We start from the raw sequence: 16,446 nt of genomic DNA on the forward strand, positions 1-16,446 counted from the left end.
TCTTTCCCTGAAAGTTTGAAGGAACTACCCACAAAACCATGTGATGTTAGAACCCTTTTCAGAGAGCATTCTTGCTGGGTCTTCACACTTAGTTTCATGACTGCTTGTATCTATTTGCCTTTTTGTTTAGATTTTTGAGGAAGATTCCAGCTACCATTGTGCCCTGATGCTCAACCACCGAAAGTCACCTTTAACTGGAACGTGGAATTTCACCTCCTGCAGTGAACACCACCCTCTGTCTCTCTGTCAGAAATACTCAGGTACAGATTATTATCTAGCTAAATATGGTGCTTTATGATGTTAGATATGTACCATACTTTTTTATAAAAATCTTATAAATGAATTAATATTAGTTTGTAATCATATAGCTTTCTGAAAATTTCGACATGACTAAATTCATATTAGCTCAATGAGTCAGATAATCTCAAATGAAATGTGATTTTTTTCAAGTATTATTGCCATACTTAGTTAAATATCAAAATTAAGTATCAGGTAGAATTTGTTAATAAGAATTATCTAATGATGATAAGTTATGGTTGAACTTTATTCTGCTTCCTACTCTGACATTTTTCAGACTTTACTTTCTGTCATGGGAAAAGGAGGAGAAAAACTTAATATTTTTAATTTAGTTCAGTATAAACATTTGCAGTTAAATTTAGCATTTAAAAAAAGATGTGAAGCATTTATAAATAAATCACTATGATTTCCTATAATCCAAATAAAACTAAAATGTATACTTAAAAATAGGAATCATCCATACTTTCAAAAAGATATTTTTAAGAGGAATTAGATTATTTTCATTAGTCACAGTAAGTTGGGGTTTTTTTGTTTTATTTTTGTTTTGTTTTTTTAATGTATCTTTATTGATTTCAGAGAGAGGAAGGAGGAGGGAGAGGGAGATGGAAACATCAATGATGAGAAAGTTGTTGGTCAGCTGCCTCCTTCACGCCCCCTGCTGGGGTGGAGCCCTCAACCTGGGCATGTGCCCTGACCAGGAATCGAACCCCGATCACCTGGATCCTAGGTGGATGCTCAACCACTGAGCCACACTCGGCTGGGCACACAATAAGTTTTTAATCATTTTTTTTAATGATTTTTTTTTTAATTCTGTTACGTAGTGAGAATCTCAATTAGATAATCTACGTACTTCTGAAGAACTTTTTGCTAAACTAATCTTTGCTCATTTGTAACGGCCCTATTCAGAAAAGCACCACAAAGCAATAATTTAAATAATTTAAATTATTTAAAAATAATTTAAATATATTATGGGTAGTTTCATACATTTCTTCATGGGAACTCTCCCAGGTGAACAGTTGGTAATGGAACTCTTCTTGTTGAAGCAGTTCACACAAACTAGGTATTTGACACCAACCTGCAGTGGAAATCTTTTCATAAGCTACTTTTATTTATAGATTTTCTCCTTCCTAAATCAGATCAACTAACACAGAATTTTCTTCAGATTTTAGAAAACAAATGTTGGGGCTCATACATTTTACTTAAGGTACACAGGAAGACATGCCTAATTCTCCCACCCAAAATGTAACATAAAGGAATAGATAAGTAATATCTAAAGTACAGTATTATGGGAGGGAGGGGTTAAATATCCTATGACTATCAGAGTGGGTAGGGGTTTTTTGTTGTTGTTGTTGTTTCTTAATTTATCTTTATTATTGAAAGTACTACAGATATTCCCCCTTTTTTTCCCCATTGATCCCCTCCACCCCGCATCTGCTCCCACCTAGGCCTTTACACACTGTTGTCTCTGTCCAGGGGTTATGCATATATGCATGTAAGTTCTTTGATTAATCTCTCCCCACCCACTCCCCAACCCCTCTTCCCACTGAGATTCATCAGTCTATTCCATGCTTCTATGTCTCTGGATCTGTTTTGTTCCTCAGTCTATTTTGTTTATTAGATTCCACATATGAGTGAGATCATGTAAAACAGAATCAGGAAAAATCAGAAAACCTAAATAGGCTAATAACAACTGATGAAATTGAAGCAGTAATTTAAAAAAAAGCTCCCAACAAACAAAAGCCCTGGTCTGGACTGCTTCATAGGGGAGCTTTCTAATTCTTTAAGTTGTAAGGTTAGTTTACTAACAATTTTTCCAGCTTTTTGAGGTAGGCCTGCAGTGCTATGAACTTCCCTCTTAGGACTACTTTTGCTGTATCCCATAGATTTTGGGTTGTTGTGTGTTCATTTTCATTTGTTTCCAGGAAGTTTTTTATTTCTTTCTTGATCTTATTGGTAACCCATTCATTGTTTAATAACCTGTTATTTAGACACCATGTGTTTGAATGTTTTTGAGTGTTTTTACTACAGTTGATTTCTAATTTCAGGCCCTTGTGATCTGAGATGCTTGATATGATTTCAATCTTCTTGAACTTGTAGAGACTGGTTTTGTGTCCTAATGTGATCTTTGAGCATAACCCATGTGCACTTGAGAGAAATGTATATTCTGCAGCTTTGGGGTGAAATGTTCTGTAACTGTCAATTAATTCCATCTGATCTAGTGAGCCACTTAGTCACTGTTTCTGTGTTGACTTTTTGTCTAGAAGATTTATCCAGTGAAGTCAGTGGGGTGTTAGTCCACGACTATGACTGTATTGCTATTGATCTCTCCCTGAAAGTCCTTAAGGTTATTATTGATAGTTCCTTATTTATTGCCATTTTAACTCTTTATGCCTATGTTTCTCTCTATATTTCTTATTATTATTACAGCAGTCCCTTTAACATTTCTTGCAATGATTCTATTTCTACTTCTAATTATAGCAGTCCCTTTAACATTTCCTGCAATGCTGATTTAGTGGTGATAAACTCCTTTAGCCTTTTTTGTCTGGGAAGCTCTTTATTTCACCATGTATTTTGAATGATAGCCTTGCTGGATAGAGTAGTATTGGTTCCAGATCTTTGTTTTGCATTACTTTAAATACTTCATGCCATTCCCTTCTGGCCTGTACAGTTTCTGATGAAAAGTCAGCTGACAGCCCTATGGGAACTCCTTTATAAGTAACAGATTTCTTTTCTCTTATTGTCTTTAATATTCTCTCTTTGTCTTGAATTTTTGGCATTTTAAATTATTATGTGCCTGGGCATGGGCCTATTTGGATTCTTCAGCACAGGAATCCAGAGAGGTGCCCTCTGAGCTCTATCTCCAGAGCCCACAACCCTAGATTCTCCTCACACTGCTTTATTCCACTCTGCTCTTCCCCTGCAGGAGCCCAAGGTGAGTGGCTGCACACGAAACTTTGTGCATTGGCTCTTTAAGAGGATACCTGCATTTCCAGCTGTCTCTCTCTGGCAGACAGAAACCTGGCTGCTTTTCACAGCCAGATGTTATGTGGGCACCTTTCTCAGTTCTGGTGCTCTTGGCTGGGAAGCCCAGCCTAGGGTTTAGGCCCCAGAGTCCTCAGTGGGAACCTTCCACAGCAGAGATATCCCTCTAGACCTTCAGCTGCCGCCTGTGGGAGCCCAGCCAGCCCTCTCGTGCCTCTGCACTTCCTACCAGTCTCTTTGTGGTCTCCATTTTTCTTCCTTCGTTATGAGGGTGCTCTCCAGCTCGTCTTCAGTTGCAGTTGATTATTCAGGATGGTTTTTCTATATTTTAGTTGTAATTCCAGTTTGGTCCTGGGAGAGTGTCATTGTAGCTTCCACTCAGTCCGCCATCATCTTTAATCTCTGAGTGGGTGGTTTTTGTGTTTTGTTTTTTCTTTTCAATACAGATATTAATGGCACACCAACAAAGAATACTTCAGAAACTGTAAAGTACCTAAATAATCTGTACAAAATAATCCTAAAGACTCTGACGTGGTCTGATGCCCTAAGGGAATGCCAGAAAGATAACATGCGCCTGGTGAGCATCACAGACCCGTACCAGCAGGCGTTCCTGACTGTGCAGGCGGTCCTGTACAACTCTTCCCTGTGGATTGGACTTTCCAGTCAAGATGTAAGTTTTCAGTCCCAACTGCCAGGATTGGGTGGTGGAATGTGACATTTTTTATTGTGCACAGCGTCTCTCATATCAAACTAAAACAAAAAACAAAAAAAACCCAGAAATCATAAAACCTCACTCCAGTGAATGAATTTCATGAAGTATGTAATTTTTGTGGCAGTCATCTTTCCACAGTTGGAAGATCTGGTGCTTTACTGTTTAGATTAAAAAAAAGTGCTAGCCTGGCTGGCATGGCTCAGCAGTTGAGCATAGACCTGTGTCCAGGAGATCGCTATTCAATTCCCGGTCAGGGCACATGCCCCAGTTGTGGGCTCAATCCCCAGAAGGGGGTGTGCAGGAGGCAGCTGGTTAATGACTCTCTCTCATCATTGATGTTTCTATTTCCTTCTCTCCTTCTTCTCTCTGAAATCAATAAAGACTTTTTTTTTAAAAAAAGTAAAAGAAAAAGTTCTAGTAGACATATGTAGCTGATCACTTCTTTTATTTATTCCAACCAAAGACTGAGCTGGAATCAGGAGCTGCCATGTCTCCTCAGCCAACAAAGAGAAGAAAGGAAGGGAAGGGTTAAAAAATCAAATGAGGTTGGGTGTGTAGAAGGACTATGGATGGGGTTGAAGACGCCTTCCTATCCCTTTCAGAATCAGCAGAGTGAAAATCAGCCACTCTAAGAGGTGATTAGAATAGTGTTTCCCACATCTCAAGCCCTGATCCTGGGTAGATGTCTTGGGTACTTCTCATTCATTTCATGGCTCAGCAAGGAATGCTAGTCTCCTATCAATTCCCAACACTAAATCACATACAGGTAGCACAAATGGGAATATTTATGGTACTGAAGCTTTTGCTTATAATTAGTAGTGATTTTAAAAATAAAGCCGTAGTATTCCTCTCAGTATGACAGGCCATTTTGCCTCTTTTCTAGCCCTTCTACGCAATACTTTGATATTCTGCCCACTGAGATGTATTGAAGGGTAAGATACAGGGCTGGGGTATAAGGCTGCATACATTAGGCAGATGACAGAGGGTGCCATTTACAAAGACTGTGATGTGAACTTCGCCCCCTGCATCTGCACAGTGCACAACTGGTGAAGCCCTAGTTAGGTAAATGTCACCTAGACCAGTATTCCTAATTCACTCTCAGAGAGAGGGTAATTGGCAGAGCAGGAGGGAGAGGGAGTCCATTTCCTTATGAAGCAACCCTAAGCTATGTACACCTTAGGGTAACCCTCAGCATACCAAGATGATTTTAGGGCTGCATGGAGAAAATGTGATCGAAGACAATTCAGCCCTAGCACTAACCCAGAGCTGAGCTGGAGAACAGACTCAGAAGTAGCCATCATCTTTGACAAACTTTGGACTCATTACCACCAGCAGTTTCCAGAATCTCAATTAAAAGAAGCAATACATAGAAATTGCTTGAAAACTAGTTTCTCCAAGACTGGATTTTTTTTTTTTTAATATATCTTTATTGATTTCAGAGAGAGGAAGAGAGAGGGAGAGAGAGAGAAACATCAATGAAGAGAGAGTTGTCATTAATCGGCTACCCCCGACTGGGGATCGAGCCCGCAACCCAGGCATGTGCCCTGACTGGGAATCGGAAGGCGATCTCCTGGATTCCACGTCAATGCTCAACCGCCGAGCCACGCCCCACTGGGCAAGACTGGATATTTTTTAATGTAGCCCCAAGTCAAGCCATATCATTGGCTCGAACTGCTTCCCTGACCCTCACAGCACCAAGTTTTTCATAACAGTGCGTTTATTTACTTTCTCTTTGATGTTTATTATCATGGGAAACCCATTACTGTGTCTCTTGTGAGGGTAGTAATAAGTTATTATATTTTCTAGTTTTAATCACCTTAAGCCTTTTGAAACAAAAGCATACTGTCACTGTAGAAAATCTGTAAAGTTATAGTAAGTTAAAAGAAAATATTAAAATCAGCTGTAATCCCAATACCCTGTGATATGTATGATTTAATCATTGGGTATATATCCTTCAAGTTGTTTTTCTATGTACACATATTTATTTGTAAGATAATTGGAATCATACTGTTTTGTAGCTTTTTTCCCCATGTAATGATTTGGGTCTTGTTTTTTATCCTGTTTTTCAATCGTTAGTTATGTTTCTCTTTTTTCCTGTTACTCTTTATTTTAACAAATTCTATGTAGCTGTTTAGTAAGTATCTTCATAAGCTGCCTTAAGTCTTTGGGACATTGACAGGGTATAAATAAATAAAACTTTACATTGACAGCAATGTGAAGGTATTGGAAGATTTTAAACATGGTAACAACAGTATCAGATTTTTAGTTAAGAAAAATTATACTGGAGAGAAGGTTGGGAAAGAAGCGAGTAATCTAGAGATAGGAGACCTGTTAGTGTTTCTTGTAGAAATTCATGCAGAAAATGATGTTGGCCTGAACTAAGGCATGTTTACAGTGTCTGCAGTGCAGCAGCTCTGGGGTACATAAAGTCCAGCGTGTGACTGTGGCAGTAGGTCACTCAAGTACATAGAAGTAAAAGCATATAGAAGTAGGGAATGTCAAGAAAGCTTGGGAACTGGGTGAATCCCCATGTTTAGGGATGTCCATGTGAACATAGACAGCCCTAAATCAGTGGGAGGGCCAGGGGATGGAGCAGGACCTGGGGCATCTCCTTCGTGAATGTCAGGGAAGAGCAAGTGGGCCAGATCCGCAGTGAATGTCAGAGAGAGGCAAGGAATCTGAGAGTCTGCCGTGGTAAGAGGGCCATACCTCAAAGGAAATGACTAAAGGAGGTAAAAATACCTACTAGCCCATTCTCGTAGCCCTATGGGATTTGAGAATGGAAAAACAAACAGCCGTCCCTGTGGGTGCTGGAAGGAAATTATTCTCTTGGAAAAAACAGATTTTAAATAACATCACGAATTTAGTAAACATATATGTATAGTCTTAACAAAGAGATTTAGTATTCAGTAAAGAGATGGAGGGTGTGGGATGATTAATCTATGAGGAATACAAGTTCCAGAGGCCCAGGGACTGGGTTAGCTGGGGGTGCAGCAAAGGGGCCGAATCCAGGGTAATATGGAGGGCAGGCGGCATTGCATGGCCAGAGAGCCACATTTGAAACCATGTGGCCTGGGGCTTAACTGCACACAAGTTACAACTGGAACTCTGGTGGAGAACAGCCCAGAATGAAGCACTGGTGGTGCTGAGGCCTGACCATGCTTGCTGTTTATGGTTCTCTAAGGAGACTGTGTGTGGCCTTTGCCCAATATTCCAAATGAGCCAGTGATACGAAATTACCTTGGGCCTCAGGAAAACTTAGCTCCATGAGCCACCGTGTAAGGCCTGGGGCTCTGGCAGGACTATGGGGAAACTCAGACAGAACTGTACTCCACACTCCATCTCCCAGACTCCTGTCCCTCCTCTGAAAGCCTCCCTCAAGATAGGTGGCTGGTCAGGCCCTTGTCAGGATGTAACGACAGACGTTCACAGACTTTGAGTGCACAATAGAATGTAGTAATAAGGAAGCATGTCCCCAAACACAAGTGTGGAAACAATGGTGTGACATCCACATGGTCACATGGGGTTAGGAGGAAGGGAACTGACATTTATGTAGCTTTCTCTGTGTGTACCAGCTGGCCACTGAGTTATGAGTTTTACACGAGTTATGCCATTAATTCCAGCCATGAGATTCAGTGTCACATCCATTTAGTAGCTGAGGGGTTGGAAATTTGGCAAGGTAAACTCACAGTCAAGAACTCATAAGTGACCGAACCAGAATTAAAAACCAGGTGTGCTGAGCTCCGAAGCCCATATTCTGTCCATGACCACATGCTGTGTCTAAGTCTATCGGTGCTTACAGGGGTCCTCACTCCACTGTAGCTTGCTGACTTCCAACAACCAACCATGGCAATAATGTGTGAGGCAACATAGTGTAATAATTCAGACCCTGGACACCAGGGCAGCTTATATTCTACATGACCTTATGCACGCTACTTGCCTTCAGCTTCCTCATCTGTGAAATGGGTATGATAGTACCTATCTCATATGGTTGTTATGAGGATTAAATAAGTTAATATGTGTCAAGCACTTAGAACAGTCCCGGGCAGATAATAAGTGCTATGTCAGTGTGCGTTAAATATAAGGGAAAATTAAGTCGTTAGATTGACCATGAGGGCCAAAGTAATACAAAAGGGATCACATGAAGTAGTGCTACTTGCAATGTATTTCTTTTCCCTGCAGGATGAACTCAACTTTATTTGGTCAGATGGGAAACATCTTCAGTTTAGTCGCTGGGCTGAAAATAATGAGCAACTGGAGGACTGCGTGTTTTTAGACACTGATGGATTCTGGAGAACGTCCGATTGCGATGCTAACCAACCGGGTGCCATTTGCTACTACCCAGGAAGTATGCCAAATTCAAATATTTTATTTCTTAAATTACTGTCAGTCTTGTGAGTAGTGAAATTTGAGGGGAGTGGTTTTGTGAAATCTAGTTTTGAAATCATAAGGAAATTACAGTCATGTTCTTTTAAGAACAAATTTTGTTGTGAATATTTGCATTCAAGAGTTATTATATATTAAATAGTTTGTCATTAATTTGTTAATTTTGACTGTTTTATCTTTATCAGCTGGCAATGGTAATTGACCTTTTAGTTTTAAGTCCTCATTAGTCTCATTTTGCATATATTTTCTGTTTATATTCTTACAGAAAATCTTCTTTTTGTGGGAATTCTTTTATAATTCTTAGAATCCACTAACATTTTTCTGTTAAGATTCATTTGGTTGTAAGTAACAGCAACCAGCTCAAGCTAGCTTAAACCAAGAAAGAATTTTCGATCCTCAGAAATGGGGCTAGAGCTAAGCCTCATGAGGAATGGGAATCAGAAACTGATAGTCTTCTGTCTGTCCTTCCTGCTTCTCTCTGTGGGCCTGCGCTCCTCTCTTTACATACTTTCTGCTTCTCCCTGCACGTGACACATGGCGGCTCTGTGGCTCCCACCTATACCCATCACTGGAGGAGAACCGACTGTCTCTGATCCCACTTTTCAGTTTCTTAGAGAGAATCTGAAGGACTCAGCTAAGTCAGGTATGCAGTCTCCAGCTCACTCAGAGGAAAGTGGTTTTACAACAGTCAGGGGCCCACATGTGTGGGTTTGGGTAAGAAGAAGACACGACTTCACAGATGGAGGGGCTGGCTGTGAGCTGGGGGAGACACTGGATGGTCTCTACTGCACAGTAAAGCAGTTCAGTGGGCTTTGAGTGGAGCATGTCTATACTCGCACCTTCTTGAATATATGGCCTTTTCGCAAAATGAAAAAATGGGGGGAAGAGCCATAATCAGGTTTTCTAGATGTCAGATTTTAAACTATTTCTGTTTGCTTTGGTTAAAGCAATAACTTACTTGGTACATCACATATTTCATTAAAACGTTCCTTTAAGATTAGAGATGATATCAGTAACGAGACACTTGAAGATGAACTCTCAAAGTTATAGTAGGTGCTAGGTGCCTTTTATTATGTTTGTATAGTTTTTCTGAGTACAGAAATTGCATTTAACCCAATAGCACCTCATTTTTTACATCCTTGCACTCACTCCACAGCAGGGGAAAGAAAATTACTGTGTTAAATAACTCCTTTCCTGAAGAAAGCCAGTTAAGAGGTCACACTATATTGAGTATAAACAGAACAAGCATCACCAGGTTATCATTTCTTGGCTTCCTGAATATTTCCTACTAATGAAGTCTAATTACCATAAACAGGATTTAACATTTATATCTCAGATTAGTATTCATACCTTTTCTTTTTTCCTAGATGAGACTGAAAGAGAAGCCAAACCAGCCTACAGTGTCCGATGTCCATCTCCTGTCTTAAATACTCCATGGATACCCTTTCAGAATTATTGCTACAATTTCATGATAGCAAAGAATAGATATATGGCAGTAACACATGATGATATTCATTCTAGATGCCAAAAACTGAGTAAGTATATTAAATGCCATTATATATTGCATTATGCTCATATTTTTAAATCTCACCTGAGTGTGTTATAAATATTTCTACTTAGCACTAGTAACAAGATCTCAAAAATATTCATCTAATTTCCACATTATCAACAAGTATTAAAACTTGTGTTTATTTAAAATGGAAGGTATAGGAGCTACCTCTTTCTTTACCCATTCATCAGAGAACTAGTCTGTCTTTACAGCTGTAAACAAAACGGGTTCTTACTTAACAAGGGAAAGGAGTGACACTAGGTAGCAGAGAACTAGATGTTAAATCAAGCTAAGCTGTGGGCAAAATGAAAATAAGTTAATTTAAATGGCCAAAAGCTTAGATAAGCCACAAAGAAGCAGCTCTGCTTTTTAAAAAATATATGTATTTCCCACTTTGAAGACTCTTCAGATATTTCCTATGAGATTCACTGAGGACTTGGAACTTCTGAACAGTGGACCTTTGAATTTTGTGGAAAGTTCCCATGGGAAATATCAAGCCATTATCCCCCAAAGAGTGCTCTGTAGAATGCTAGTCATGAGAGATGCTCTAAAAAAGGATCCTTAGAAAAAGAACAAGATTTAAAAACACTATATACCATCACTTCCTGTTAAGTGATGATCGAAAGTTCTTTTGCATATACTGTAAGAAGTGTTGGCATGGCCCAGCTCGGCGTGGCTCAGCGGTTGAGCGTCGACCTAGGATCCAGGCGATCGGGGTTCGATTCCCAGTCAGGGCACATGCCCGGGTTGCGGGCTGCAGCCGATCAATGAGTCTCTCATCATTGATGTTTCCATCTCTCTCTCTCCCTCTCCTTTCCTCTCTCTGAAATCAATAAAGATATATTAAAATAATAATAATAATAATACAATGTTGGCATGAATGAACTAGTTGATTTGTTTAACCAATATTTGCAAAGTTTTTATCCATGTTGCTGTTTTCTGAGGAACTCGTATTAATTCTCCAAGGAACACACTGTGGGAACTATCAAACTTTTTTACCCTAATAAAACAGTGGTCACTAAGACAAAAGAAGATCTGTCTTAGAGCCCATCCAAGAGGTTTTATTTATTATAGTCTGACAATGTATCATTAATATAGGTGGATTTGTACCAACTCAAAATAAGCTTTAAGGAGAAAAAGTGAGGCAAATCAGTGTTAAATTCTCTACTCAACTACTAGCTTGTCACTAGTCTGTAAGACCTAATTTAACCTCAACATGTTAAAAACTTCTTAACCTATTCCTTTTAGTACAATGAGCCAGTTTTAATAGGCATGTCTTTCTTATTTTCTGCTATTATTTAAATTTGGGAGTATATTAAACTAGAAAATAGTATTTTCTAAATCAAAATACAGTGTTCTAGATAAATAAGTGTTAAAATTATTGACTATTTTTTATTTCACAGATCCAAAATCACATATTCTGAGTATTCGTGATGAAAAAGAGAACAACTTTGTCCAAGAGCAACTTCTGCACTTTCATTATATGGCGTCGTGGGTCATGTTAGGTATAATTTATGAAAGTAAGTTGTAAATCTGCTGATTTTCTCTTTATATTCATGCTTTTTTATAAACTACTTGTTTATCAAGCTATAAAAGTATAGTTCTTCAAAGCATATGTTTATCAATATACATTATAATTATGTACTTAGCATAACATGTAAATACAAAGACAGTTTTTGTGTCTCTGCTCTGCTATTAAAATGTCTTTTCCACCAAGCTTAGACTTAAATGGTGGGAAATAGTTTTCTTTCTCTACTCTCTCTCCTAGCAGTTCAGGACTAACTAAATACGATCACACTCCCATATAAATCTCCAATACTTACTTTGTATCTGTACTGTGTATGTGGAATGAGTGAGAACAGAATTACACTTCTACTCATGTTGCACTTTCCTAATGTATACATTAGGAAAATCAGACATAGTCTGACAATGGGATAGAATATTTGAAATTGGGACTAAATACCACAAATCCAAGATATAATCTCTATACATTTTTTTAAACACAGATTCTGATAATAAGGCAAATAAGATCAATTTAGATAGAGATATCCTGAAAATCATAGAAGTCTGGAATTAGAGAAAATGAAAATCACTTTGTGGGCATAAAGCATTAAAAGTATGCATTTTCCCCAAGAACAGGGCTTAATAAGGGGCACAGGACAATGACAGCCAGAGGTAGGACAGGAAAAGAAGCAGAATTACTCAAATCTGGCCTTCTCTTTGTTCTCTAACTTGCCTTTCTCAGAGCTGCAAAGGCTTTTCTTAAATGTTTGTAGCTTGCAAATGAGTAAAAATTAAACTATCAAGCAATAGGTAAGACTTAGGTTGCCAGTAGAAGGTGAGTTCATCACAGTAGGACTTAGTTGCCCAAGTTTTTATTCCAGTGACACTTGAATACCCTTAAATTTAGAAATTACCAAAAAAAAGGAAACTAGGTGGAAAGTTCTCAGGCTTTACCTGAAAGTGACTGAGGAAACAGTGGTCTCATATGGAGCAGTGGAGACCACACCCAGGATATAGTTAGAGATTCCAGTGGTACCTCTGATGACATTCTTAATTATATTATCACAAACAACTGAAAATATATTCTGTATTCTGAAAAGCACTTTCAGATCCTTAGACTTTCTTTTAATCATCCTGAATTTTTAAATAAAATGTCTGAGTAACAAATTTCCTATTAAAATAGACATATGAGCAACATACAGAAAGATGTTTCAAGCAAATTTGGTTTAAATCTAATTCTTTCTGGCTTGATTTATATCCGTAAGTCTTTTTATCACTTTCATATACTTAAATAATATTTAACTGTATATACCACCTATACAAAGAATTTCATTTTTTTAAAGTTCTTACTTTTCAAAATTAAGGCCATGAATAGAAATTACTAGGAGAAGCCACGTGTCAACTGAAAGATACTTCAAGTCAAGTAAAAAAGTGACCCTTTGTATAGCAACCTCAGAAATACACCTTTGCCCATTATATTAGCCAGAAAATGGTAACTTGAACGTTTGGGGAGCAGGAAAGGAGGACTGGGAGACATGAGGTGGTACAAAGCTGCAAGAAAGAACCAAATTATACATACAGCACTTCTAGTGTTACATTGCTGCAGGCAGGTGTTTAGGATAATGCTTTGGGGGATGGCGATCAGTGAAAGGCACAGATAGCCAGGACGACAAGGGTTATGTGTGGGTAAGAATGACATCACTCTTCACACCAATTCATTAATTTTTAAAATATATTTTATTGACTTCAGAGAGAGAAAGGGAGAGGGAGAGAGAGATAGAAACATCGATGATGAGTCATTGATCGGCTGCCTCCTGCACCCCCCTGCTGGGGATGGAGCCCCAACCCGGGCATGTGCCCTGACTGGGAATCAAACCTCAACCTCCTGGATCCTAGGTCGATGCTCAAACTCTGCGCCAGGCGGGCCAGGCCCAATTCATAATTTTAATAGGCCTAGCAGTTTGTTTTTCCAAAAACTTTATTGAGATACAGTCAGACCCATACAATTTAGCCACGTAAGGTGTGTAATTTTTTCTTTTATCATGTGTGCATATCTAAGAAGACTGTGCCTACCCCAGGGACATGAAAAGGTACCCCTATGTTTTCTTCTAAGAGTTTTATAGTTTTAGCTCTTACATTTAGAGCTATGATCTATTTTGAGTTAATTTTGCATATGGTGAAAGGAAAGGGTCCAGCTTCAGTTTTGTTTTGTTTTTTAAATCCTCACCTGAGGATATTTTTTCCATTGCTTTCCAGCAGAGTAGAAGGGGGAGAGAGAGAGAGAGAAATATCCTTGTGAGAGAGACACATCAATTGGTTGCCTCCCACACTCGCCCCGACCAGGGCCAGGGGTGGAGCCTGCTCGGACCGGGGACCCTTCAGTCTGCAGGCTGACACTCTAACTGCTAAGCCAAACTGGCTAGGGCTTTTTTCTTTTCTTTTTTTTTTTTTTTGGTGTGTAGATACCCTGTTCTCCCAGGAACTATTCTTTCACCATTGAATTGTCTTGGCACCCTTGTCAAAAATCATTTGCTATAAATGTGCACAACTGTATATGGTTTAGGTCCAGGGAAGAGATTTCTATCACTAGTTTTATAATATTTTTTTTTACAAAATAGTTACAGTCATTTTCATTGCAATTAAACATATATGTAGGAGAAATGAATATTTGATGAAAGATAAAATGTAAAGTTATTGCAGGATGGTGGAATTATAAGTAAAATTTGACTTTCATGTTTATAATTTGTGCTTTCAAAATTGAAAATAAGCATGATTTACTGTTATAATTATTTTAGAAGGATACATATAATCATACAACCTTTTAGGAAGTGGAGAAAGAAGAGAGAAAAGTTGAAATTTAAATATTAACCTCATAACTGTAATTCAAGTATTGATTTAATCTCTAAGCATAGAAAATGTTTCTTCTCTAGATAATTCTCTCCTGTGGTCTGATAAGACAATGCTGTCCTACACGCACTGGAGAGCAGGGAGGCCAGCGGTGAAGAACGGCCAGTTTTTTGCTGGCTTGAGCACTGATGGCTTCTGGGATATTCAGACCTTTAACGCTATTGAAGAAATACTTTCTTTTCATCAGCACAGCATTCTTGCTTGTAAAATTGAAATGGGTAAGTATGCTAATGTAAAGTTTCCACTCCAGGGAAAGAGAATATATTCTCCGCTATGAGAGGTGCTATAAGAGGTCACAGAGGAAGGAAAAGACAATGTCCCTGGCATTGTAGTCTTGACCTCAACAACTAAAATGTAGTCAGGGAGACAGCATTAAATTCTTTATCATTGTTTTATGTAGATTAGTCTTAGTTTATTCGGTATGGCTTAAATTTATCCGAAAGTAAAAATAGATCAACGAAAGCAAGGAATCCATGGAGCAGGTAAAGCTTGGCTGCGCCTTGAAGGATGAATACAGTTTTTCTGAATAAGAAAGTGTGTTTAGGTAGAGTTTTGACATTCCAGGCTGAAAATGAATGTCTCTCAACCTTGCCTAATTCCTTTTAAAAAATCTATTTTTAAATGCATGTCAGTTTTAAATTTTTCACAGCTTAAAAACTGTTATTTTACTGCCACTCTGCTGTAAGGGCTGTGCTGACGTGGAGCCCAGCAGGGACACATTCAGGCCGGTCTTCTTCACAGAGCTGCAGGAGAACTTCCCGAAGCACTGTTTCCATCAACACTCTCCAGAAATTTTTTGTTATCAATTACTTTGAGTCCATGTAAACTTTTGAGGCTTTCTAGAATTCACTGTCTATTCTAAAATTCTAGGCTCTCTTCCAGCCCCCACTTTCCCCCCATTCTTGGCCCAGTGAAGACTTTTTCTGCCTGGCTGATCTCTCTCTCTTTTTATCCCATCACATTTATCCCCTCTATTCCTTCTTCCACCTCACCCACCCCCTCTCCACCCCCAAAGGCTGAGCTCTTAATTGTCCCATGTACAGTGTCTTCCCATCCTCATTTTTCCTGCCAAGAAGTCTTTCAAGAAGTCTTACTATTTTTTTATATATTTAATAAACTTTTCATTTTAAAATAGTTTTAGATTTACAGAAAAGTTGCAAAGATAGTAGAGTTCCCATAAATTACCATAACCAGTTTTCCCTATTGTTGACATCTTACATTAGTATGGTACATTTGTCACAACTAATAAACCAATATTGATAAATTATTATTAACTAAATCCACACCTTATTCATATGTTCTTAGTTTTTGCTTGATGTCATTTTTCTGTTTGGGATTTCATTCAAGATACCATGTCACATTTATGGTGACATGGCTGTGACAATTTCTCAGCCTTTTCTTGCTTTTGGTGACCTTGACAGCTTTGAGGAGCACTGGTCATGTGTCATGTAGAATGTCCCTCATTGTTTTCTCGTGATTAATTTGGGGTTATGGGTTTGGAGTTTAGGGGAAAACCATAGTAGTGTCATTCTCATCACATCATATAAAGGGTATGATATCAACATGATTATCACTATTGATTTTAACCTCGGTCACCAGGCTCTAGGTAATACTTGTCAGATTTTCCCACTGCTAAGTTACTCTTTCCCCCTTTTCCATACCACACTCTTTGTAAGGAAGTCACTACTCAGTCCACACTTAGATAGTGGGCACTTACCTCTGCCTTCCTGAAGGGGGCAGTATCTACATCACTATTTGGAATTCTCCCCATTTAAAAACATATTCCATCATTGAATTAGTCAGTCAAAGACAGATACCATATGATTTCACTGGTATATGTGGAATCTAGACAACAATATAAACAAAAACAGACTCATAGATACAGAGAACAGACTGATGGTTGCCAGAGGGGAGCTGGGTGAAAAAGGTAAAGGGATTAAGAATAGTCACAGGGATGTAAAGTACAGCGTAGGGAATATAGTCAATAATATTGTAATGACTATGTATAGTGCCAGGTGGGTACTTGAAATATTGGGGGGATCACTTTGTAAACTATATGACCACTGTGCTATGCACCTAAAACTAATTCAAAATAATATTGAATGTAAAC

The 16,446-nt window shown here is 38.6% G+C and overlaps 1 protein-coding gene across 1 annotated transcript in view; it reads left to right on the forward strand.

The window, feature by feature from the left end:
• The window catches only part of LOC308559240 (CD302 antigen), a 119,369-nt gene that overhangs the window by 53,389 nt on the left and 49,534 nt on the right, over positions 1-16,446 (forward strand). Inside the window, exons 24-29 of the mRNA XM_081141736.1 lie at positions 131-260; positions 3,726-3,949; positions 8,174-8,339; positions 9,745-9,912; positions 11,330-11,446; positions 14,360-14,554. Coding sequence (XP_080997862.1) covers positions 131-260; positions 3,726-3,949; positions 8,174-8,339; positions 9,745-9,912; positions 11,330-11,446; positions 14,360-14,554 — 1,000 coding nt within the window. The remainder of the gene's footprint in view (positions 1-130; positions 261-3,725; positions 3,950-8,173; positions 8,340-9,744; positions 9,913-11,329; positions 11,447-14,359; positions 14,555-16,446) is intronic.

The sequence above is a fragment of the Miniopterus schreibersii genome (assembly GCF_964146895.1).
Source record: "Miniopterus schreibersii genome assembly, chromosome: 7".
NCBI lineage: Eukaryota > Metazoa > Chordata > Mammalia > Chiroptera > Miniopteridae > Miniopterus > Miniopterus schreibersii.